Source organism: Curcuma longa, chromosome 4, assembly GCF_044706935.1.
Source record: "Curcuma longa cultivar G26 ecotype Majalengka, Jawa Barat chromosome 4, ITB_CL_G26_1.1, whole genome shotgun sequence".
Lineage (NCBI taxonomy): Eukaryota > Viridiplantae > Streptophyta > Magnoliopsida > Zingiberales > Zingiberaceae > Curcuma > Curcuma longa.
This window is the reverse complement of record NC_133864.1, coordinates 436,434-460,864: the sequence shown is the minus strand read 5'-3', so window position 1 is coordinate 460,864 and position 24,431 is coordinate 436,434. Positions and strand designations below refer to the sequence as shown.

Genomic DNA, 24,431 nt, shown 5'->3' with positions numbered 1-24,431 from the left:
GCAATTCGACCTTCTGCAACAGCTCCATCAACAGACCAATGAAGCAACTTACATTTAGCATTAACACTGATATCTCCAGCAGTCATCTTCTTTAGTTTTGACTATATCACAATAAATAATAATTAATGATTAAACAAATTTTATAATAGAGCATGCTATAAATAATAAATGAAATTATAATATTAGGTTAAGATAGTTACCTGAGCTGCAATATTGCTATCACCACTAATATAATTTCCAACACCGCTTCCAATGCCACCACTAGCAACCTAATTTGACAAACAAATTAGTTATTGTTAGTCTAATACACAATAAGCTTATCTTTTAATATCAAATGTAGTATGATAAAATATATATGTATGCACTCTATATAACAAAATGAACATCGTGCCACTTCAAAATGATACAACAAAAAAAAAGAAAATGGGAGATAACTATTAAATTTAATTTTAAACGGTCAATAATAACAAAATAAAACTAATTGCTCATGATAGTCCTCAAAACTTAATTTTAATCAGCATCATGCCAGACATGCCTGACTATACAAAAGAACCATGACTATGTCCACTTTTGCATTTACCCCATCTTGGTCATGTGCGACAAAAACAAGGAACAACATACTATTGATGTTATACTAATACATAAACACAAGTGAGTTCCAACAAATTATGGTCATTAAGAATTGGATAGAACCCATCTTATCAATGATTTTCAACATGAAATTGAGCAACAAGGAGACAATCTAATTATTTGGGGCTATCTCATCACTATGGATGATGTAAGATTGCTGGTAGTGTACACAGAACATCTATAAATTAGAGTTTTTGTTAGGTTTCTAAGACCTCTCACACCTTCTTAACAAGAAATTTAACAATGCAATAAAATCAGTATGAAGCACCCCCTTCACAAGACATAAAATATCTAGATGATTGTTCTTCGCTTATCAACAGCATAAAAAAGTGGAAAACTTCAGCAAGTTTAAATAGATAATGAAGTAGTTCATCAGATCTTCAATTGTTCTATCATATTTAAATAAGGCCGAATAGGAAATATCACTGATGTAATCAATTAGGGTTATCAATCAATAATAAGTTAAGATTGATTTGCATGAAATAGTTGAATCAGTCATAAGTCTAACTTATTTAATTAAAAATACTAGCTTTATGCAACCTGCAAAGCTCATCTTATAGTTTTAAAATATGCAAGTCCTCATCTTACGAACTCCAAAATCAATACGTCAAGAGGAGAAAATAAACAAGCATACAACAATCATTGTGCTTCTGTTACAACTACGGGAATCCCCTAGAAAGGACTAAAAATAAAGAAGAAAAGTGCAATACGAAGGATAAATCAAATCAAACCTCTGCCGATGGATCGATGGCGCCGAGGTAACGAAGGATAGCAGAGTGCTTCTGGAACGCGCCAGAGATGGTAGCCTCGCTGCATCAGCCTGCCTCAAAGTTCCTCAACGATCCCAGTGTTCTCACCCTGTCCATCTGATCAATGAATTTTATAGAAACCGAATCAAAGACAAGTCAAGAAGAGGGCTTAGGAACCGAAACCATCGCAGTTGCTCCTAATCGGTGAGCGAGATGGCAATCTTGGAAGCGGAAGAGTCGGCGGAGGGCTTTCCTGTGAAAGCGCTCTTGACCTTGTCGAACCACCCGAAACTCAGTCGACGAGGGGCAGAGGAAGAGATAGACTGCTCAGAGAGGCGCGGGGAGAGCCGTCGGAGGAGAGAAGCTCGTAGAAGAGAAGCTCGTAGAAGAGAAGCCACAACCCGAGACCGCCTCGCCATCGCCATCGCCATCGTTGTCTCCTTCTACTTCCCAGGGAGGGGAAATCAGAACGGAGAGGCTGAGCTTGCGATAGTGTGGGAGAAACGGAGAGGCCGAGCTCGCGACAGTGGAGAGGAACGGAGCGGCGAATAGGCTGAGCGAGCGAAAATGGGGAAACCTAGCCGAGCGCGAGGAAACAATGGAGAAATTCCTTTTAACAGTGTTAAATAATATTTTTTTAAAATCTTTTTTAACGCCAACGCGCAATTAAGCTATCCGTAGCGCACATCGCGTACTGCATAATTCTATGCTGTTGAAAGTTATAATACATCTGCAGCGCGCGGGGCGTGCACTGCGGAAAATTACATCCGCAGCACGCGGCTCGCGCGCTGCGGAAAGATGCATCCGTAACATACGGACCGCGCGCTGCGGAAAGGTGCAACTTTCTGTAGCACGCGCCCCGCGCGTTGCGGAAAGTTGCATCTGCAGCACGTGAGCCGCGCGCTGCCGCGCGCTGCGCGCTATGGATAATTATATTTTTAAAATACGATAGACCTATATGCACAAATATATAATACAAATATAAATAATGATAACCTGCTCAAAACACGCATCACATTCACAATTATAAAATCGCGATAACTATCTACATTTAGGATCCAAGTTCATATCTTTACTAAAATACAATTCGTCCAGATCAAACAAAACTATATGTAGGATCGTAAATACGCTAGAGGGGGGGTGAATAGCGTATTTTAACGCTTTTCGAAATTTCGTAAAACTCGAGTACGGAAGCGAAATTAAATGTGTCAATCAGTTAAAGTAAAAGTGCAGTAAGTAAATGACACGATTTGTTTTTACTTGGTTCACAGCGTAACGCTGCTACTCCAAGGCCCACGGTCCTTGACCGTTTACTTTGGGCAATCCACTAGGATACTTGCTCCTTGCGGCAGCAAGTATATCGAGAAAATCGTTACAAAACTTCGATTACAATTAAGAGATATTGAAATTTAAGTGCAGTTCTTTTGTTACCAAGTTTTGTGCTTCCCAGACTTTGAATTCGACGTCCCGGCGTTTGTTGAAGTGGCTTGAAGTAGTCTCAGCACCGGCGTCAAAGATCGGAGGCTTAACGGTCACGAGGAAGGCGTTTTGGAGTGAAAGGAATCAAATGAGTCGAAGGCTGCTCGCGTCTGCCTTATATAGACGCCCTGAGTCGACTCAGATAGGCATCTGGGTCGACTCCAGCTGACGTGGCGGATAAAAGTCTATCGGCTTCGCTGCTTATCCTCCTTGAGTCGACTCCGGTCTGGCTCTGGGTCGACTCCAGCTGCGGTGGCGGCGGAGACGATAAAATCTTGACCTGAGTCGACTCAGATCGCCGTCTGAGTCGACTCCAGCTTCGCTGGCGGCGACTTTTGACTCGCTGACTTCCGGTTCTGTGCTGATTGGGCTGGAGTCGACTCCAGAACCTATCTGAGTCGACTCCAGACCCGAAAACTTGAATTTTCGGCCGGAGTTAGCTTTTCGCTCCCTTCTCTCCTGCAAAATAAGTTAGCTCGAAAACCATAGTATTTAACGAACCGGCCAGCTCACCGAACCGGCTTCGAGTCTTAACTTCGGATCTCCGGTGAGATCCTGGGTTAGACCGGCGCCTACTGTTCCTCGTAGGAACGCGTTCTCACCCACTCCCCTCGGGAGAATTTACCTGATGCCAACTCAGTCCTCCTGACCTGTTGAACTTTTTGCTCGGCTCTGTCGTTGCCCCCCAGGACTTTGAACGCAACTGATCCTCCTGATCAGTCCATTCTTCTCTGCAACTTGGTCCTCCTGACCCAAGTCCATTTCATCCGCAACTACCCAAGTCCGGATCTTGCCTGGTGCACGTTGACTCTGCCAAGTCTTCTTGCCTAGACTTACTAGGACTTAACATGTTTCTCTGCAATCTCATTTCAACTCAGTTAGCCAAACCACATACTTAACTTGATCCTAGTTCCATAATCAAAACACAGGTTTGACCTGCTAGTGCTTCCTGCACTAACACTATAAACATTGATGCCCAAGCTACTGTGCTTTCTATTGCATCCTCAAGAAAAAGTATTTCTTCGTTTGGTCGAATTAGCTCCACCTTCTTCACAAAAACTCTATCAATCCAAATTTTCCAATAAGATCCACCAAGAAGAACGTGATGTACTTTTGCTTTTGGATCCGTGGATGCAATTCGACCTTCTACAACAGCTCCATCAACAGACCAATGAAGCAGTTTACATTTAGCATTAACACTGATATCTCCAGCAATCATCTTCTTTAGTTTTGACTATATCACAATAAACAATAATTAATGATTAAATAAATTTTATAATAGAGCATGCTATAAATGTCACGCCCCGAGAAGGCCGTCCGAAAAATTTCGACAGCAACTCCCCAGTAACTGTGACAATTCCCCTAATACGTACTGTAACGCCCGCCCTTACCAGATCAGCAGTTTCTTCAATCACCTATTAGTTAAAAAGAAACAAGGATAAATCCATATAATCAAGGTAGTGATTGCTGTGTAAAGGTTTTTTCTTTTTCTTCTTTTTTATAAGGGAAAAATGCAAATTCAAATTATGTCAAGGCTCAGCAAATGCGATTTTTCTTTTGGAAAAAGAGAACGGTCAATTCAAGCATTTCAAAAGTCTTGATATAAAGATCTAGGGACCTTTGTTCCTAAAAGGTTCAGCTCAAGAAAGGTTGAGCTCCTAAGAAAAAACAAAAACTAAACTAAAAGAAATCAAAGCAAGGAATATTTTAAAAGAAAAAAACATACATATAAATTACCAAAACTAAAGCATAGTAAGCCAGGTCACTGCTAAATATAACAACTTTAGAGCTGCTCTATCCCCTAAGCAAAGTCAACTTCTCTCTTAAAATTAATAAATATTCAAATAACAGAAATTTGAAATCTTCCTTTTTTTTTCCTTCAGAACTACATGTGCAACAATTTAAAAATAGCAGGTAACCAAAAAGAGTGAGAAGATTCCAGACCTCTGCCCTTGCTTCGAGGATGTCCAACAGTTCATAAGGAAACAGGGAATTGGACCTTCCATGAATGATCTTCAAAGCATGGTTTGCTGCATCTTTGACTACAGGATCATTTGCAGGAACAGTGCGCCAACCAGGCCCCAGCTCCTCTGTCAAATGATAATACTCAAATCAGAAAATGTGGGGCCTTTCTCTAACAGAATTTGATAGACAATTAGCTATAAGGTGGCAAATGAAGATGGTTGTATTAGACTACCGGTACCTGAACTCTATACAAGCACCAAATTGAATTTCAAAAGAACAACAAGATATAGAAGTACATTTGCTATGATCTTCTAGTCAATGCCTCAAAATTTTCAGCAACGTTAACTCTTGGATTACTCATTTTTTTCACTACCATGAAGACAACAAACTATTTATTGTTCCTTTTTGTCATCCACTTGTACTCCATTTCTTTGTTTTCATGCTACAAACTCTTTGCAAATAACCTTATATTCTTGAATTTAATTGTGGCATAAAAAATCAAATGTTCATATTCAGCCTTCATTTTATCGGCTTTGTGTCCATTAATTAACCAGGATTTTTTTATAATAGATAGGTCACATGAAAGTTCAGTAAGTGTTAATATACACTGTTGCAATGGGAAGGATGGTCTTAGCTTTTGTAATAGAACTATCTGTAAAATAATGAACCAAAGCAAATAAAATTCATGTTGTGTTAGAATTCCGATTCTTCATTAGAGGAACATTCGTAGGCTTGAGGATTGGGATTAACATAAGATCTCAATACAGAACAAATTAGCTAAATACCTAAATTGGAAAGATCCAAGAGACCCAACAGAAGATCCATGATATAAACTCATATGTAATAGAAGGAAACCATGTTGTTTAACCTAAAATGACTCGAGTTTGTTAGAAGCCACGGGTTACTGTCAAGAAAAAGGGAAAGATTTTTGAGATGTGTACAATCATACATGTATATGCACCATAAAAATTCATGTTGTCCTAGCACCCCAATTCCCAACTAGAGGAACAGATGTAGGATTGATGATTGGGATTAACCTAGGATTTTAATTCAGAATAAATTAGCTTGGTACTCAAATTAGAAAGATCAAAGACGCCCAATGGAAGAACCGTGATATAACCTCATATTGGTTAACCTAAAAAGACTTAAGTTTTGTGAGAGCTCACAGATACTGCAAGAAAAAGAGAAGGATTTTGAGATAGTATCCTATGATATGTATTGTTATATATGAGACAGAGAGGGAGAAAATTAGGGAAGATAGGATGTAAGCGAGGAAGACTAATTTTGTTCATTCATGTTGTTTACTAGGGAAAGAAAAGAAATAAGAGAGAATGCAGATTCTATGTTGTCATATTGCCCAAATGCACAGAGCAAATGAAGTTTTTGTTCAGATGGGGAACATAGTGTTGTAAATCACTTTTTCACTTTTCTTCTCAGTGTTCATATTAGAGATGATTCAATTGGAAAGAAAGATGTTAGTCTTACTTTATCCATCTTTCTATCTCCACTAAATTCTCTCTAAATAAATAAGATATATTTTTTGTCATCTCGCCCACTCTCTCCTATTATTTGTTTTCCTTCTCATCTTTATCGTCTATGTAAAGTGCAATGAAAACAGGGGGGAAATCAACCAGTCACCCTCTTGAATAAGGGCAAAAGACTGCCAAAACCAACCAGTTACAGCTGCTACAGATAAGCATGACTGACCCAGACATAGTAAAAGATTGTTTGACCAACCCCTAATGAAGAAGTAAAAGATTATTTCTCCTCATGCATATCAGCTAGCAGACATTGAGGCATACCCAGGATCCCACTTTTTGTCTATCTTTCATGCACATAACACGCCATGTGCATATCTCTTCCTTTTCTATATTACTGGGTAGGGCCTGGCCCTTTCTTTTCCTCAAAGCAAAAAAGGGAGGTCTAATCATGAGCTCAAAAGGCAAAGTGAGAAATTGACTGTAGGTAAGTGTGATAAGAGTCATAAGACTCAAGATCAAAATAATTCATCAAAAATAGTAGTTGCAGAGAAGTGGACTTGGATCCTCTAAGCAACCTGACCATACAAAACAAAATAGGGAAATTTGCAGCAACAAGACTTGAAAAAATTAAACCTTCTGATCACCATAAGCTGTAGCCATCATCCATAGAACACCTAGGTGCTTCAGTGCTTCAGAATTATGCACTATATATCATTACCTCGTTTAGCACCAAGGTCTGCATCAGTAAAGTAAGGAGAGTCTCCGACTTGCTTAAACTGCTGAAGCTCTTTGAAGTGCTGCCATGGCTTGACCCATACCTTAGCTTCATACAACTTCTTCTTCCCTGCATCAATTGCCTCCAAGGTCAAGTGATGAATATCTCGGCAACAACTTGCTCTTTTGCCTTCACGATACATGCAAACTCCAGAAGTCCATTCTGTGCTAGCAGGAGGCAAAATTATCAAAACAAGTCAGTATTGCAAAAAATGCTCTTCCATATTTCTCCCCTTTTCACTTGGAGCATTTCATTTGAACAAAATCTCCATTAAAATTCAGCAGCAAATATTGAAATATTGCTTCATGATCTATTATTAATTTTGTTTTATTTCTCTCTCTTTTTTGTTAAATTTGGGTTTTGGCCTAGCCATTTCCTCATTTTCCTTGTAATGGGAATAGTAAAATAACCAAACAACTGTACCTTGAAAAGGAGAGGTCTTCGACAAATACATTATAAAACTATACAGAGTAATATCCACTTAATTCCACACGAAACTAGAACCTAGATATGACAAGAAAAGTACACGGACCCCAAAAAAACTTCTTTTTAATGTGAAATAACTTACCATTAATGGAATATAATCAACTTATTCATGTATTATTTTCGTCTCTTCAGACTTGACGCTACATTTAATGCAGAATAAAATATTTTGCTTTTCGATACCCCTGGTAAGATCATTCTCCCTTTTAAGCTTACTAACAAAGGAATGGCCAAGTAAGATTAAAAAACACAGAGACAGAAGTTCAAATTTAAATAACTATCAGAAAATCCTTTAGGATCAAAAAACATGAAGCAACTAAGAAAAGGCTGTTAAACAAAATTTTGGAGATAGAAAAATATTGTTCAATTGATTGTACTTGGAACATATATAGATGGGAAATCTATATGCGAGCCATGCAACTGATTCTAACAATTGAGAATAATTATATCCAAAAATATGGAAGTAAATATCATACAATTATGCAATAGTTCCAACAGGATGATGACTTCTGACAATTTCTCTGCTGCAATTTTTATTCACATCCCTCTCAAACTAATAGTGAGAGTCATGAAGTTGCTTGTTTGAGACAATTAAAATCAGCCAATGGCTCCTTAAACTCCTATATAAAACGCCATAGTGAATTGGGCAGGAGATTATTAATACCCTCCCTCAAGTTGAAAGAGTTGCGAGTAATGTAAATTTGCATCAAACAAACTAAGAATGATTGGAAATTGCAAGTGCTTACAGATTAACTAAAGTCAAATTAGACACTATGACTGACCCAAAGATGATTTGCACAGATTCAGGATTACAGATGTCTATAACACATCCACCAATAAAATAGATCTAAATAAACGTGTAATGCTATATTAAAAACCATCTAGCCTTGTAGATGATTCCAAAGGTCCAGGATTACAGGATGGCTATAAGCCTATAACACACCCACCAAGGCAACGGATTTGCAATTTTCACGAGATTATAATATGACTAAATATGAATACAAGAATTTCACATTATTGATCCTAGATCAAAATGACATCCCAGCCTATAAATGTACTAAGCATCCCTACAGGAATACAGATTGACTAACAGAGATTAACTGACGATGCGGCTGAAAACATGCAATTCTTTAATTCAAGAGGAAAAATGATGAGATAGCTCGAAGATAGTTATTCCTTGGTCAGCAAAGGCTTTAATAAGCAATAACAAGAGAAAACGGTAGGAAAGAGACAACGAAACAGGGGAGAACCAATAAAAATATAATTTAAGTCGAACATTGACAAGAAACTTTAACAAAATAAGGAAATAAACATAAGCTGAGCCCAAGCAAAGAGAAGAACACAAAGCGACCTCTTTTTTGTTGTGCTCGTCGACGGCGAAGCGGGCGAGCTCCTCAATCCCTGCGCTGTCCTGCGCCCCCTCCGTCTCTCTCACGTCTCCAACCATGGACAACAACACACCATGTACATAATACTACTTCCCAACTCATCGGGCCTATTGATCTATCGATCTAGACCTCACCTTTTGATGAATTAAAGAAGTACATATTAAGCACACGTGTTTGTTATTATATCGTGATTAAGAGCATGTACATCTATAGTAACAGAGGTTTAGTTCGATTATATAGTCAGTATAAATCGAACAATCCTCAGATGGTCCTGCTCAATACACACTAAGTGTACTAGTGTAATTTTATAGTCAAGACAGACTAAGACCAAATTACACTACAACCACTCCATCTTGGTTGTGAACATTATTTATAATCTATAAGGGACTGATAACATGGTCTTCTGTGTGTGACTCCGCACACCATGTTAGTCTACAGTATAGATTAAATGGACACTGCAAAAATATTGATCAAATATGATTCTCATTTCAGAATGTTTATTTACATAGCTAGGATTCTAGTATACATCCCAACACCACCAGGTTAAATCGGGAAGCACACGCAGCGGCCAACCCATACCCAGCTATTGGGTCCAAAAGGATGTCTGTATCTCCACAATAGCATGATATTGTCCACTTTGGGCCTAAGCCCTCATGGTTTTGTTCTTGGGCTCTCCCCAAAAGGCCTCATTCCAATGGAGATACTTTCCATCCTTTTAAACCCATGATCTTTCCCATGTGTTTTAGATGTGGGACTATGTTTGCACCCTTGCAACCCAACAATCCCCCCCTCAAACAAAGGACCACAGGCCCCCCCTCAAACGGAAAGCATCCGTTTGATGTCCGAATCCTCGACCCACCAGGACTTCCTGCCCCTCGGTCCACCCTGACCTACTAGGACTTCCTGCCCAGCCGCAACCAGGACTTCCTGCCCCTCGGTCCACCCGACCTACTAGGACTTCCTGCCCAGTCGCAACCAGGACTTCATGCCCCTCGGTCTACCCGACCTACTAGGACTTCCTGCCCAGCCGCAACCAGGACTTCATGCCCCTTGGTCTACCCGACCTACTAGGACTTCCTGCCCAGTGTCTGGTCCTCTTGATTCAAACACGGGAGCCCCCACTTCCTTTGTTTTTAAGGTTCAACCCACATGGTTAGATCCGGATCATGGCTCATCCGGCGGTTAGTCCGGTGAAGAGCGGCCTCGCTCTGATACCAATTGTTGGGTCCAAAAGGATGTCTGTATCTCCACAATAGCATGATATTGTCCACTTTGGGCCTAAGCCCTCATGGTTTTGTTCTTGGGCTCTCCCCAAAAGGCCTCATTCCAATGGAGATACTTTCCATCCTTTTAAACCCATGATCTTTCCCATGTGTTTTAGATGTGGGACTATGTTTGCACCCTTGCAACCCAACACCAGCATCCTTTGATTGCGATCCCCATTTAGAGAAAAATTCCTGCAAATACGCCGTAGCTGGGGATCGAACCGCGGGTGCGTGGGAGACAATCTGGATGTCCTACCGCGACACCATGGCCCCGGGGACAATTTTCTTGGCCTTAGTGGTTTGCCTAAAGGTTGTTTGATTGAACTCTCTTCCTTAATCTTAATCTCAATGGTTCACCTACAGACTTGAAAATCAACTTGTGAAAGTCTCTCTCCTACCTCGGTGATTTGCTTCACCTACATATTTAGTGTTCTTCGAGCCAGTTTCATTCCAATTCTCTCCTCTTCCATATCATCTGTTGGGTTTTTTTTATTATTCTATTTAATTTTCGTATATTTTTGTAGGGTTTAGTTAGAGATTTGACAACACAAGTGAAAAACAAATCTATATATTTGCTGTAACACAACTGCATACACGAGTAAGAGTATATAAATAGCTCACAAATACAACCAAAAAGCAAAAGATTTTGAAGACTATACAAGGTATACATCAGACATGCCCTTCAAGGAGGAAACATCAAACATATATCGAAATCAATGCCATTCTCCTACCTGTGAAACAATGACCTAAAGTCCTCTATTCATATTGCAGCTCTCATAGCACCGCGTGCAGCCTCCCGTTTCATCTCTGCAGCCTTTCCACTCCCTCGAAAATACATGTACACTTGCTGCAAGCATTACCCCAGAAAAATGCATCAGAAAGTTAAAGATGAAAATAGAAGTCTTTTCTTGAGAGAATTCATCATTTCTTAGGTGTTTATTTATTATGGTAGTTGCGAATTCATCAAACCGTGCAGGTTGAGGAAGTTAACCTGAATGACCCAAATGCTAACTCCTGATTCTAGGCAGAACATTCCAAATCCAATAAAATAGAAGATCTACAAGAAAAAGAAAGAAGCTTTAGTTAGATAAGAGAAAAACTATGAAAGAAGAAAAGGAAGTTTTATTTGCAATATAGTGAATTGGCTCTTATCATGATGAGATTTTCTTGTTTGTTTATCACACAAACCACAAAAAGGATCGCCAAAATAAAATAAAATAAAATAAAGGAGGACAAACTCAATATACAAGTCCGAAAGTCGAAAGATGTGAACCACTGATTAGTCTCACAACCAGGTTTATATCCTTTTTCAATAAGAAAGATGCAGCTTCTTGTAAACGTTGTACTTGTTAACTAGAAAACAATTGGCACAAGAAAAGGTTGTCTGCCAATCTATGTCCAGCTCCTTAGCTACTAATAATCATCATTAGGGTCTAGTTCATTCTATGGTCTAACAAGACTGCAACAGCGAGTTGTGGCATCGGACAATTTTGTTCAAAGTGGTCTAACAAATAGTATCAAAGTTTATCATGTCTATTGACTCTAAAACAGTAGCTTAATAGAGGAGGTTTGGGTAAAAAAAACACATTTATATACAGAATAGTGAAGAACTGACCCCAACTATCACGTGATCGCCGATGACATCCACTGCAGCGAGGATTCCTCTGCAACAAATTGGCAAAAGAGAAATGTCAGCTAAATGATAAGTGGCACCAGAATAACCAATAGGACGTTTTTTCTACATAAGATTTTCATTTGTTCCTGCCATCTCTTCCTAATTCACTTCTATACCATTGATCAACTTGTTGTAAGATAATGATTCATATATAGCATTGTGTCACTACGATCGCATGGTGCCCTGCTGTATCGATGCCGGACTATCAGCGGAACAGAAAATTCCACATGTTTTGCTCGCTCGACGTTGTACGAAATTTTAAACCATGTTCTAGATTATTATAGACCATCACCAAACCATTTTATCTTATCTGATCAAATGTTGAAATAGTTGAGGTTTTGGCTAGAGGTCAGCAACAAAGTATACAAGATTCAAATAAAATTGCTTTGAAGTGGGTTCAATATTAAGACGAGCCCAGTAAATTATGGACAATAGAAAGTATGCTTCATTAATTAGCCAGTAATAGCTTCTGAGAATGAAGTATAGGATCAAAATGTGATTGATTTTATTTATGGCCACCTTCAATGGGTCAAGCTGGTGTAAATACCCATTTGTACAGATGTGGTGTAGAATGGGACAACCATATGGGCTCTCCCCAAGCCTAATGTGTTGGCCAATGCAACTGAGGTAATATTTGGTTACACTACCAGTAGGTTGATGCATACAAACTAACATAAAGCTTATAAAGTTAGCATTACCAACATAATTAGAAGGGATGAGTTCTAGCCTCTAAAGTAATAATATAAAAAAGCCTTATGAGGTTGCCAATTACGTTCTGATGACAAAAATGCATACGAGAGAATGTTGAAGGCACAATAATAGAACTTACGCCAAAGATTTTCCTTTAAAGATAATTGGAGGAGCCACTGCTGCGTAGACCACAAAAGCTATATGAATCTGCAGAAGATTTAATACAGTAGATGCCTCAAAAGATATTTCTGTGATAAAACATCATTGAAATCTTTGTGGACGGAGTTAGAAATAGACAAAACCTACCAGGTAAAACAAGAAAAACCATCCGAACCTTAAAGCACTTTCATTCCTACAACATACATTTCAAAGTCTGTGAGTTCATAACTCAATAACAAGACTTAAGCTGATATTCCTATGTATGTTGCAAATATATACAAAATAAGGGGGATTTGATTGCTTACAATTGGTAATCCTATAGATAAAAATTAGGTTTAGATAGATATATTGCAGATAACTATGTTGTTTGGCTGCATGGAAATGCAATTGCTATTTACAACAGCTCTTTAAATAACTACATTTTAAGTCTATTATAATAATATTTTAAACAGATGATAAATTGATTACTTTAAATAATCACAAAGAAATTATTAGGAATTTATCATACAATTTATTTTATAATTCATAAAACAAGAAAAAGAATATATTTTAGATTTTTTGTTGACATTTAGTAAAAGGAGACCTTGATGATGTTGAAAAAATATCAAATTTTTCTTGATTTACAAATTCAATATTTTTTGTGAATTTTTATGACTTGACTTTGTGCTAATTAAATTAAAAGGTATTTTTGATCATCTTAACTGTGATAGCCCCATCCATTATTGCTAAAATGTATTTTACATAATACAATATATATTCTACTAAGTATTACTTAAAATTTAACATATAATTACAGTTAATAAAATTTTTTGTTGTGATTTTCCATCCTATCTTTTATAGTGGATTGTGATTTTGATGCTCACATACAGCCTGCAAGGCTGGGAATGACAGTTGTGGTTGCTTTACATTGTTATTGGGTGTGTAGTATAAGATCATGTTATAAATTTTAGTTTGAATTTGCACGTTTCCAAATCACACCAGTGATTCATGCCTGAATTGAATCACGCAGCAGCATAAAACAGCTTGAGCCAGGTTCATGAATAGAATAAATCTGTTTACATTCTACAATTCTACCAGCAGTAAGTGATACATGAGTATGACGTTCGACATTTTTATTCATTTGATATGCAGAAGTATGATTAAAGCTTGAATTAATTCAAGTTCAATTTACAAGATTTAAAAAGAAAGATTCCAGACAAATAGTACCTCATGGCACGATAAAGTGGCCTATACCATAACAAATAAGCTCCAGGAACACCCAAAATAAAGTAGATGACAGCGAGGAACCAGATCCTTACTCCTATATACAAAGCAAGAAAAATCAGCATCATCATGATATAATAAATAAATTTAACATTGAGAAACATAGGGCATTGCCAAATAACATTAGCACCTTCCCCTGCAATCCAAGCTGCAGTAACTGCTACAAAATTCCAAAAGAGGCATGCAACTAACCCTGAAATTTTTAAATGCAAAATTTCACTATTTAAACACCTGTTCAAAGTTCATAGGCACATGAAAAGAAGTGGGTTTTGGTTTCCATTGGGAAAGTAAAACAAAAAAACAAAAAGGTAAAGCAAGCAAAGAGAAGGATATGATATCACTTTATTTTTGTAGTTAAATCCATAAATGCCAAAGTTTGGAAACAGAATGCTCCAGAATATAGCTCAGTCATAAAATAGCTTGAAGTGAAACAAGTCAATACATACCTAGTAATGAAGCAAATGCAACATACTGCAATCGCTGTACGTGGATGGGAATCTCACTAGCAATATCATGATGGATAATAGGAAAAAAGGATGGCCAATTTTTTTCCTCTATCACAATACTGGCTACAAAAGTAGAAAAAATGGACTAGAATTAATCATCTATAATGAAATTTCTCATTATCTGATAAATGACAATGTAGTAAAATCAGAGTCCATAGATAATAAATTCTAGAAATTTTTTACCTCGGGCAGCTGCCTCTTCTCTACGTTTAAGTTCCTACCAGACAGAAAGTAGTTTATCATGAGTATAAAGATGCAGCAAGAAGATAGTTCTGGAATGAAAATGGAAATTTCAACACTATGGATCCTATTTCTAGCTATCCGTGAACAATTATGTACTAATAGTTCATTAAAAAAAGCCACAATTGTCAATAAGATGCAAAAAGATAGATGATCAGTAGGATTTTTTTAGATCGTTTGCACAAGTTCACATGTCAGAATTTAGATGACTGGCATACCTTTTCCCTCTTATTTAGTTCTGCCTCCTTGGCTCGAAGGTCCTTCTCTTTTTTATTCAGGTCCTACACAAAAAGACAGTAATGAGAATCCAATTAAAGCATACACAAACAGGAGTTGTACATATACATCAGACCAACACATACTATGACATCAAAGATGTAATCTTTAGAACCAAAGTATATGCAACTCTATACACCAATGTCAAAATGACTTCCCATGACACTTTTAGATACCAAATTGAGTAGCACAAGATAGCCGTAGGACTATGAAAAATGCTAACAACTTGTCCTGGTTAAATGGACTTGATTTACTGATTTATATGTTAAATTTCATGGAGAGAAATTCAAACATACACTTGATGTATCAAGAGGAATGTCAACTGTAGTTCCAAAGTCATTGTAGAAATCAGCAGGTTCTGGAGGAAGTGGTGAAAGCCTGGAACTTAATGGAGGAGCAGTGGGATTCTGCACAATTAGTGTGGATATTGGTGAACCCAAACCACACCAAAGAAAATAATTATTAAAATTGTTTTGGATAAAGAATCTGCAGAAGAATAACATGGCATACATCTTAATCAAACATGCAACCAAGAACATTATCACACAAAAGAAAAGTAAAATTAACTCACTACCATGTAGGATTGACCTCCACCATAATTTGAATCCCTCGACTTCCCCCTAATTCCAGCATCCTGCTGCAAAATAAGGACATAACATGTGCATTTTTTTTATTAAGGATAGCAAATCAAATCTGCAAACAAAATATACCACAATTAAGTGATAAAGAAAGTAAGATGAACACTTGCACCATCAACAGTCACAAAATAAATGCTTTAGTACCTATAGTTCAAGAAAGATGGCAAGTGATCATTGAAACAGAAAAGATGTTTCTCACATAAGACATGCATTACTAATTTCAGAAAGAAGTTCTTATATTTACTTACCACCTTTAGCCTTTGGTTCAAGAAACCAGTTGCAATTTTGCTTACCTTAGTAGCCCCACATCTATTGTAGTAGGACTAAACCATGGGATAGTATACAAGTTTTACAACCACCCTTCATTAGGTACTCCTTAATGGGGCAGAATCCCCTTGGTATTCATGATTTGTTCGTTGCATCAACAATGCATCTTCTTTAGTTGGACAGGACTAAAAAGACGAATAAATGACTACTTGAAAACATTCGGACTTTCAAGTATAATGTTTAAGGTACTATCCACTTGATAACCATTGTGTAACTTCTTAGTTCTCAACATATATGAAATTATTGCCCGCATGAAGAAACACCTTAACCGTCTTTTTTTAAAAAGAATGAATCACTTTAACTATTGTTGAGGAAAATTTGTTAGGGAATTTTGTTAGGATTTTTTTTAGCTAGTCCCCTCCAAGGTTTGAAATTACAACCCTATGCAAAGTTATGATCTTCAACCAAAAGAGATATGCTGGGTGTTGTAGGTGCCAATGTCAATGGATGTGCCAAACACAAGGTTTGAAATTTCGAGCCGTATTGTGAGATACGGGCGAAATTTTTCGTTCTGTCGACGGACTAGCACCGGTACCGCGACTCCGGCCGAGATACACCTCCGGAGGCGTCGCGCAGCCTCGGTGACGCCTCCGGAGGTGCCGCCCGGGCCCAGCGACGCCACCGAAGGCGTCGCGTGGGCCGCACGCAACCGAGTCGCTGCAGTCGCGATTTTTTTTTTTTTTTTTTAACTTAGGGCTTAATTAAGATTTTAATAATCAATTCCTAATTATAGTTGGGGGAATTTAAGTAGGCTTTATTAAAATCTATAAAATTATCTTATTATTTTTTAAAATATTTTATTTTTTATTTTTAAATATTTAGATTAATTTTTTTTATTTTAGTTAATATATTTTATATTTTAAAAATACCGAAACTATACCGGCACAGTACGATACGGTACTGAAACTGTATTATTCCGGTTCAAGATCGAAATCTCAGCACAGCTCGATATTTTAAACCTTGGCCAAATATTAGAAAAGTAAAGGGAGGGGGGGGGGGCGGGGAAGGAAGAGAAGATTTGTAGTGTTGATTGTAGAAGCTTCACTTTGTAGATGTCATACCATTCATCGATCATGAAACAAATCTCCTCCACTCAAGTCATAAACAAACAAAGTCCTTCAGTTGGGTGATCACCTCGCCTATGATGTTCTGGTCCCAAAACAATGTGACCTCCATGGAAGCTTCACTAACCTTTGAATCACCTCGCAACCTCTATCGAAGCTTTACAGACCTTTGAAACACGTTGTGACCCCCATTGCAGCTTCACAAACCTCCAAACATTGACAACCTCTTAAAAATGTCCAAGCCCAAATTAATAGTAGCTCTCTTATCTAAAGCTTATAAACTTTTTTTATCAACTCATAACTCATATTGAGCTAAGTTGTTACATCCTCTTACTTACCTTCATGACTATCAATGTCATTTGTTAGCTATTGTGCTTATTCATGAGTGCATCACCTACAGGAAAGTGGGTTTTACTTTCAAACGACATAGGTTATGACAAAAAAGTTACCTCTCCTGAGAAAAATAGCACATAGTATCTTGTGTTAATGCAATCGGGCCCTTTTCTGATCGGGACCTTTCATGGGTTTTAATGTTTAGACAAAGAGTTTAAGTTAGAGTCATAAGTTTATGATATGTGTATTAAATCATATAGGACTTGATGGATATACATATGGAGATGCCTTGATATGGCCAAGGTTGATGGTGACCCAATGGCTCAAGGTCCGAAAGAAATCATAAAACAATGAAATGAGACATTCGAGAGATCGCAAGATGAGGAGCATTGCAATGCAGCTAAATTAAAGGAGACAGACTACATAAGCGGAATGTGAAGGATGGCATGTGGAGCGAACCGAGGACTTGGGTGCATCCAAGGACAAGAAGCTTGACGAGAATTGGCCTCGTGGTGAAGGAGCTACAAGGTATACTCTTAAGTCAATCAAGAGTTGAGAGATTGTACCAGAGAGAGGGTAGTCTTCAACTTAGGCGAAAACTTTAGCAAAACTCAACTATTAGGATGGTTGTAGTTGACAATCCAATCAATTGTAGGTGATCTTCAATTGAATAGTAGTTTGATTGAATTAGCCAATGAACAAAACATTTTTATTCACGCTTGAGTTTGATGTTAGTTAATTATTGAGGCATTCTAGTTAAATGATGGTGGTTGAGTCAACTAAGCAGTCGACTCAAGCTAATGAGCCAACAATAGAACATTTTTGTGTGTGGCTAAGTCAATTGAATGGTGGACAAATAAGAACAACAAATGATATTTGAAAGGTTTGAAGGGTATATAAAGGAAAATGGATGTTTGAAGACTAACAAAATCGAAAATGAAATTGGATAGATCATATTGAGTCTTTCCTTGTATTTTTTAGTCTTCCTCTTAATCTTTGTTGTGTGCTCTTATTGTAAGAGAACTTTGTTGGTGTAATAATGCTCTAGCTTAGTCTTGTTAGACCAAGGTGTTTTAATGTCTATTTAATATGTGTGATGCCTTAATATTTAGGTAGTATGACCTAGTCTAAATTCGACAAATATGTCAAGCAGGTCAAGATGATTAGATACTTTACATTGAATGAAATTCAAGTGGGTAAAGGTTGACTGGACACTTAGCAAGAGGAAAGTCCAATAAGGTATTGGCAAGAGGAAAGTCCAATAAGCATTAGCAAGTAGAAAGTCCAATAGGTATTATAGTGTGGAAGTATAGGTAGGTTATGTTGATTAGATGTATGGCAAGTAATGCAGTGTTGACAGTCAATGTTGATGGATGTCAGGCAAGTGATAAAGTTTCAACAAGTTAAGATTGGCAGGATATCAGTATGTGAAAGTCCTAGAGGAGTAACCTATAGGCAAATGGAAGTCCTGACGAGTTAAAGTTAACTTGAGGTTAGGCAAGCAGAAGTCCTAGCGAATCAATGTTAACTTGAGGCTCGAAAAGTGGATGTTCTAATGAATCGAGGTTGACCTACTGCTAGGCAAGTGGAAGACTTAGACGCTTGATTGACACTGAGTAAATGCTGAAGTCTGGAGGCTTGACCTATATGTAAGTAGTGGAAGTTTTGGTAAGTCAAGGTCAACCTACACTAAGTAGACAAGGAAGTCTGGAAGACATAGTCTTTAGGCCTAGAGGTGAGGACACTTGGCAAGACGAGGAATTCCAAGAAGTGTGGGCCTCCTAGCAGGAAAACCCAAGTAAGACGAGAGTTCATAAGTGACCAGGAGTTTACGATTTGAGTAGATTTACTTAAGAGAGGACTCAATCTTAGAGTTGGTTGGAGTTAATGTTTTAATTGACTGAAGGGAGGTAGTTGACTTAGGTTAGTTTTCCAACAAACATAATATTTATGTTCGTAAGTCAGTCGACTGTTGAGGAAGATCAGTTGATTGTTGAAATCCAAGAAGAGAGTTGTTGATACGATAGATTTGATTGCAACCTTCAAATGACTCAAATGTTACAAGAAATCAATCGACTCAAATAGTTGTTGGGAGCCAAACAATTAACCACACAGGTTCAATTAACTCAATTGGTGCAATTAGTCAACTGAGGTAAGTCAACAATCAACAAATTGTGCATATTACAGCAAGTAGTTATTGGAAACAACTCTATAAGAGGTATTCAAGTAAAAGCAAGCTAAGAAAAATTCCATTTTGCAATTCTTCTTTTATGTTGTAAATTGTCTCCATCTAACATTGTAGTTTCTTGTTGTAGCTCATTGTTTAAGAGGTTAAGAGGTTTCTCCACCTCCAAAAGGCATCCAAGAAGGAGAAAACGAGAGTGATCTAATGATAGATCATAGGTCATCAAGTAGAAACTAGTGGTTCCAACCTACGTAAATTGCCTTGTTTGATTTGCTTGTGTGTTTTGTGTTTGCATTTTCAATATTTCCACTAAATACATTTGTAGAATCAAACAAGAAACCAGTGATCGACTATTCACCCCCCTCTAGTCGCATTTAACAATTCAATAATTGGTATCAGAGTCAGGAAGCTCTGAAAGGCTTAATTGCTAATCGAGTAAGGTGCTAAAGGAGTCACAAATTTGAGGAGTCCTTTGATATCAGCAATTGGTATCAGAGTGAGTATGATCTTCAAGGGCAAACCACCATGAGGGCAAGGCTACAAAAGTAGAGAATTAGCTGGAATCAAGCTCTTTCCCTCACGAAGTTTGGAGATGGGCTTAGATATGATATTTGAATCCCGCCATCCATAATATTGGATCGTGAATGTGGCTGGGGGTGATTAGACACTCGCCTTTTTCTATTGTTACCCTATGCTCATCTACAAGATGTTGGTACACATCGAAAATATAATAACAAAACACTACAAAATAAGACACAATCATACAAACCAATTTACATTGTTTAGCCATCATCCCTTAAGGACAAACCACCATGAGGGCAAGGCTACAAAAGTAGAGAATTAGCTGGAATCAAGCTCTTTCCCTCACGAAGTTTGGAGATGGGCTTAGATATGATATTTGAATCCCGCCATCCATAATGTTGGATCGTGAATGTGGCTAGGGGTGATTAGACACTCGCCTTTTTCTATTGTTACCCTATGCTCATCTACAAGATGTTAGTACACATCGAAAATATAATAACAAAACACTACAAAATAAGACACAATCATACAAACCAATTTACATTGTTTAGCCATCCTCCCTCAAACCCCTTCTTGATAGCTATGATCCTTTAGGTGGATTACTCCTACAAAGCCTCTATCATTTCTCCTTTACAAAACTCTTCCTGAGGCGAACAAAATGTCTTACAAATCTCTTCTTATGGCAATACAAAAGAAGAATAACAACTACAAGCAAACTAAAGTAAATGAATAACAAACAACTTTCTCTTTTGCTTGCTTTAGATTGCTCTGAAATGGCTCTGGAATGCAATAGAACTCGCCCAAGAAACCACACATGAATGTTGGCTAAAACATCCTCGAAAACCCCTTTTTAGAGCTTTTGTTCATTCCAGAATTTGCTAATCAATCAATCAAATGTTTGTCTCCCGTCAGTTGACTATTATGTCTTCTAATCAATTGATCCATTGTTAGCACATGAAGAATTTGAACATTGCTATTGTCTTATCAACTCAAAAGTTTGATCCTAGTTTCCTATTTTAATATCAATCGATTGTTCACCCAAATAGGATCTTCTATTTGTTGGCTTCTCGACTTATGGCAGGTGCTCTGTGTTAGTAGAAGCCCTAGAGCCAATTATGTGATGATTGACTAGGGACTTTTGTATCATATTCTATTATTAATAAAGGCATGATTTTTTGTTATTATACTTACTCTGTATTTATGCCAAATAACTAAGTATAATAATGTCCTTAGGTAGCTGGTTCTAATCTATATCATATCGATTGTTTGAATCGATAGTGAGATGATATAGAAAACACTACTCTTAATCATTCCTAGTCAAACATTAATATTCAGGGATGATATTAATGCGCTAAGATTAGTATGTAGGACAACTGGATGACTTGATCTCACAAGTCATGGATATGGGATATCGAATTGACACATGGGTATACATTAAAGAATGTATACTAAATTGACCTGCTATGAGAAGCTTTATAGATCATTATATGAGTGTCATAAACTTTTTAATGTGACTATTGGTATGAATAGTCTTAGACCTGAAGTCATTACGATTCCCTACATAAGGAGTTATATACTTTGGTATCGTCAAACGTCACCTGTAATAGGGTGGACTATAAAGGTGATCACTGGGTATGTATCGAATTATGCGGAGGGATGTGAGTGATGTAGATGAGATCTATCCCTCCCATATAACGAGAGTGAGATCTTGCGAGCCTCTTAATAGAGTAGGACAACGAAATACATGACCATGGTCAAATGAGTCAATATGAGATATTGAGCTCATTTGCTTGAGTAAGTCTATTTGGGGATCAAAAAACACAAAGATTGATAAGAAAATGACGCGGTTTATGCCTCATTGATCAATCTAGATATCGAGGATAAGAAAGACATGATCATACATTATCATAGTCACGGAGGTTATGTCGGATCTCGACATTCTTGTCACTTGGATAGCAATGATGCATTGCTAGATGTCACTCATTGCTTATGTTTCTAAAATAAGTTTTAGAAACATTGCCAACGTTACAAGAACTTATTGGGTCACACACAAATAACACTCTATTTGGAGATGGATTCATTTTAGTTTGACTAAAAGAACAATTAAGCTCATTGGATGACCTACTAATGATTAACACAATTGATGATCAAATTGACATCATTAATAAAGAATTTTAAGGTTTTAAGTGTACATTTATGCCTTGGATGACATATAATTGTCAATTGGATGTATTTTGATACTATTTGAATTTTTCTATATTTTTAGACTTATGTTTCATCCAATTTGATTTGTAGGGCAACTTGGTCATCAAGGTCTTCAAGGACTAAGTTGGGCATCATGATGAAGACTTAATCTCAACCCTTCATTTGAATCTAGGTTACTAAAGGAAAGGGGATATCCACAATGAATCTGAACCTTACATCCAAGGAATGGGAGGGTGGAGAAAGAGAGTACAAAAGGAAGAGAAGGAGGAGATCAACCCTAACACCTCACTTCCATCTCCACCACACATCAACACCTCACTTCTATCTCCACCACACAATCACCACTCTCCACACATCAGCCATCCCTCCACTCACTCCTCACCTCCCTCCACTCACGCCTCCATAACAAAACCTCCATCCCATCCCTCACGTTCACGCCACCCATCTCTCCATCTCACTCTCCACTCATCAGCTCCCACCTCACGAACGCCTCCACTTCCCCCCACTCACACCCCTCACGCCACCTCCCTCAACCTCACGCCCACTCCACTCACGCAGCCCACTTCCCACCTCACAACTCCCTCATCACACACATAACTCGAAGCCCTAGCCACCAATCCATCTCCCTCATCCCTTCCTCCACCCACCTCCCTCCACTCATGGTAGCAACCCATCTCCACTCACACACGCCCTCACAGCCCACTCACGCACACCACTCCTCATCTCACGCCTCCACACAAAGCCTCACGCCCCTCTCCACTAACGCAACTCCCCAACGCTCATCTTCACACCACTCACCACAGTAGCCATCTCCACTCCCCCACCGCCACTCACTCTCCACCAAGCAGCAACGCTCCCACCAAACAACAACTCTACTCACTTCCATCTCTCACACCGCCACCTCCAGCCACTTCAATTCCCTCCCGCCACAAGCAGCCTTAACATCACAGCCAGCCTTCCACGCCCTCAAACTTTCAAGCAACAACGCCACAGTCCTCTACGGAAGCTCCAGCCGGTCGGATAGAGCCAAGCAGCCCCCCATTTCTTCCTGCGCGAGTGGACAACACACATTTCAGCAAATTCCATCAATTTACACCTTTTTGTTTGATTGTTCTTTCTTTTGATATTAATTTAGCTTCCTTACAATTGCTACTTTAATACTTTGTTAGTTTATTACTCTTTTACATCTTACTTGTTACAGTTTGTTGAATTCTCCCTTTTGAATGCAAGTAGTTTGTTAAATTGCCTAGTAAAAAATTCTGTCATGTTTCGTATCAAATCTGTCACTGTTTCGTTTCATGCTGTCCCTTTATGTTTAATTCTGTTCGTTCTTGTTTCTTGGCCATGTTTGGAGTGTAATTAACTAAAATTTCGATTCCAGACAATTAGGATTGTTAGGAGTAAGTTGGTGGTTGAGTTTTTATTGTTCCTAACATTTAAACCCCCCAAAACATACACTAGTTTAGTTTTTTTATCTTCTCATAGCATACTAAATTCTATTAGATTTGAAGATTGCAAGCATTTTATTGGGTCCTTGAGAGACGATTCAGGCTAACTATATACTACATTATTGGTTGAAACTTGATAATTAATTGAAATCATAGTGCGACAAGAACAGTTATCACCTACACTTGAGTTAGACTCAAGTTGATTGAATTTGAGTTAGACTCAAATTAAACCAAGTTGATAAATGGATTTGATTGATCATGCATGATTAATATGGATTAATCATACATTGAAGAAGAGGAAGTTATCATGCATGGAAGTTATCATGCATGATTAATAAAATTAATCATGCATTGATGAGAGAATGCCAAAAAGACCTCATGCATTGATGAAGAGAATACCAAAAGCCTCATGCATTGATGAGAGAATAAAAAATACCTAAAATCTTTGGTATTCATGGCATGAGTATAAAAGAGTTTTTCTTGCAAAAACTCAAGTGTGGTTCATTCTTCTCCTCTCCTCTTCTTCTTGGTCGAGTTCTTCAAGGTTGCTAGCACAACCAAGTTTTTCCAAAGTGTGAGTGTTAATGTGGATACACATAGAGGCACGGACACTTGAACGTGCTAGAGATCCGACAACCTTTGGATGAGTGGGATAAGCGAAGGGCACGCATCAAAGGTAAATCCT

The 24,431-nt window shown here is 38.0% G+C and overlaps 1 protein-coding gene and 1 pseudogene across 1 annotated transcript; both read right to left on the bottom strand.

The window, feature by feature from the left end:
- Nucleotides 1-1,671: 1,671 nt before the first annotated feature.
- LOC141826290 (cysteine proteinase inhibitor 6-like) lies at nt 1,672-9,012 on the bottom strand (annotated as a pseudogene).
- Nucleotides 9,013-10,767: 1,755 nt separating this feature from the next.
- LOC141826427 (secretory carrier-associated membrane protein 4-like) lies at nt 10,768-15,656 on the bottom strand. Its single transcript, XM_074713667.1, has 12 exons — nt 15,599-15,656; nt 15,321-15,431; nt 14,967-15,029; nt 14,692-14,725; nt 14,449-14,571; nt 14,133-14,195; nt 13,946-14,039; nt 12,887-12,932; nt 12,720-12,787; nt 11,831-11,879; nt 11,207-11,272; nt 10,768-11,062 (listed from the first exon to the last, which is right to left on the bottom strand). The coding sequence occupies exons 1-12, from the start codon at nt 15,599-15,601 to the stop codon at nt 10,976-10,978; spliced, it is 807 nt and encodes a 268-aa protein (XP_074569768.1). The 5' UTR covers nt 15,602-15,656; the 3' UTR covers nt 10,768-10,975.
- Between the last annotated feature and the right edge of the window lie 8,775 nt (nt 15,657-24,431).

Bases quoted from the DNA above. Each gene is read 5' to 3' on its own strand.
- LOC141826427 (XM_074713667.1), bottom strand. The intron at 14,572-14,691 runs GTAAAAAATTTC...CTACTTTTGTAG, and splicing joins AGAAGAGGCAGCTGCCCGAG to CCAGTATTGTGATAGAGGAA. The intron at 14,040-14,132 runs GTGCTAATGTTA...CTTTGTATATAG, and splicing joins AGCTTGGATTGCAGGGGAAG to GAGTAAGGATCTGGTTCCTC.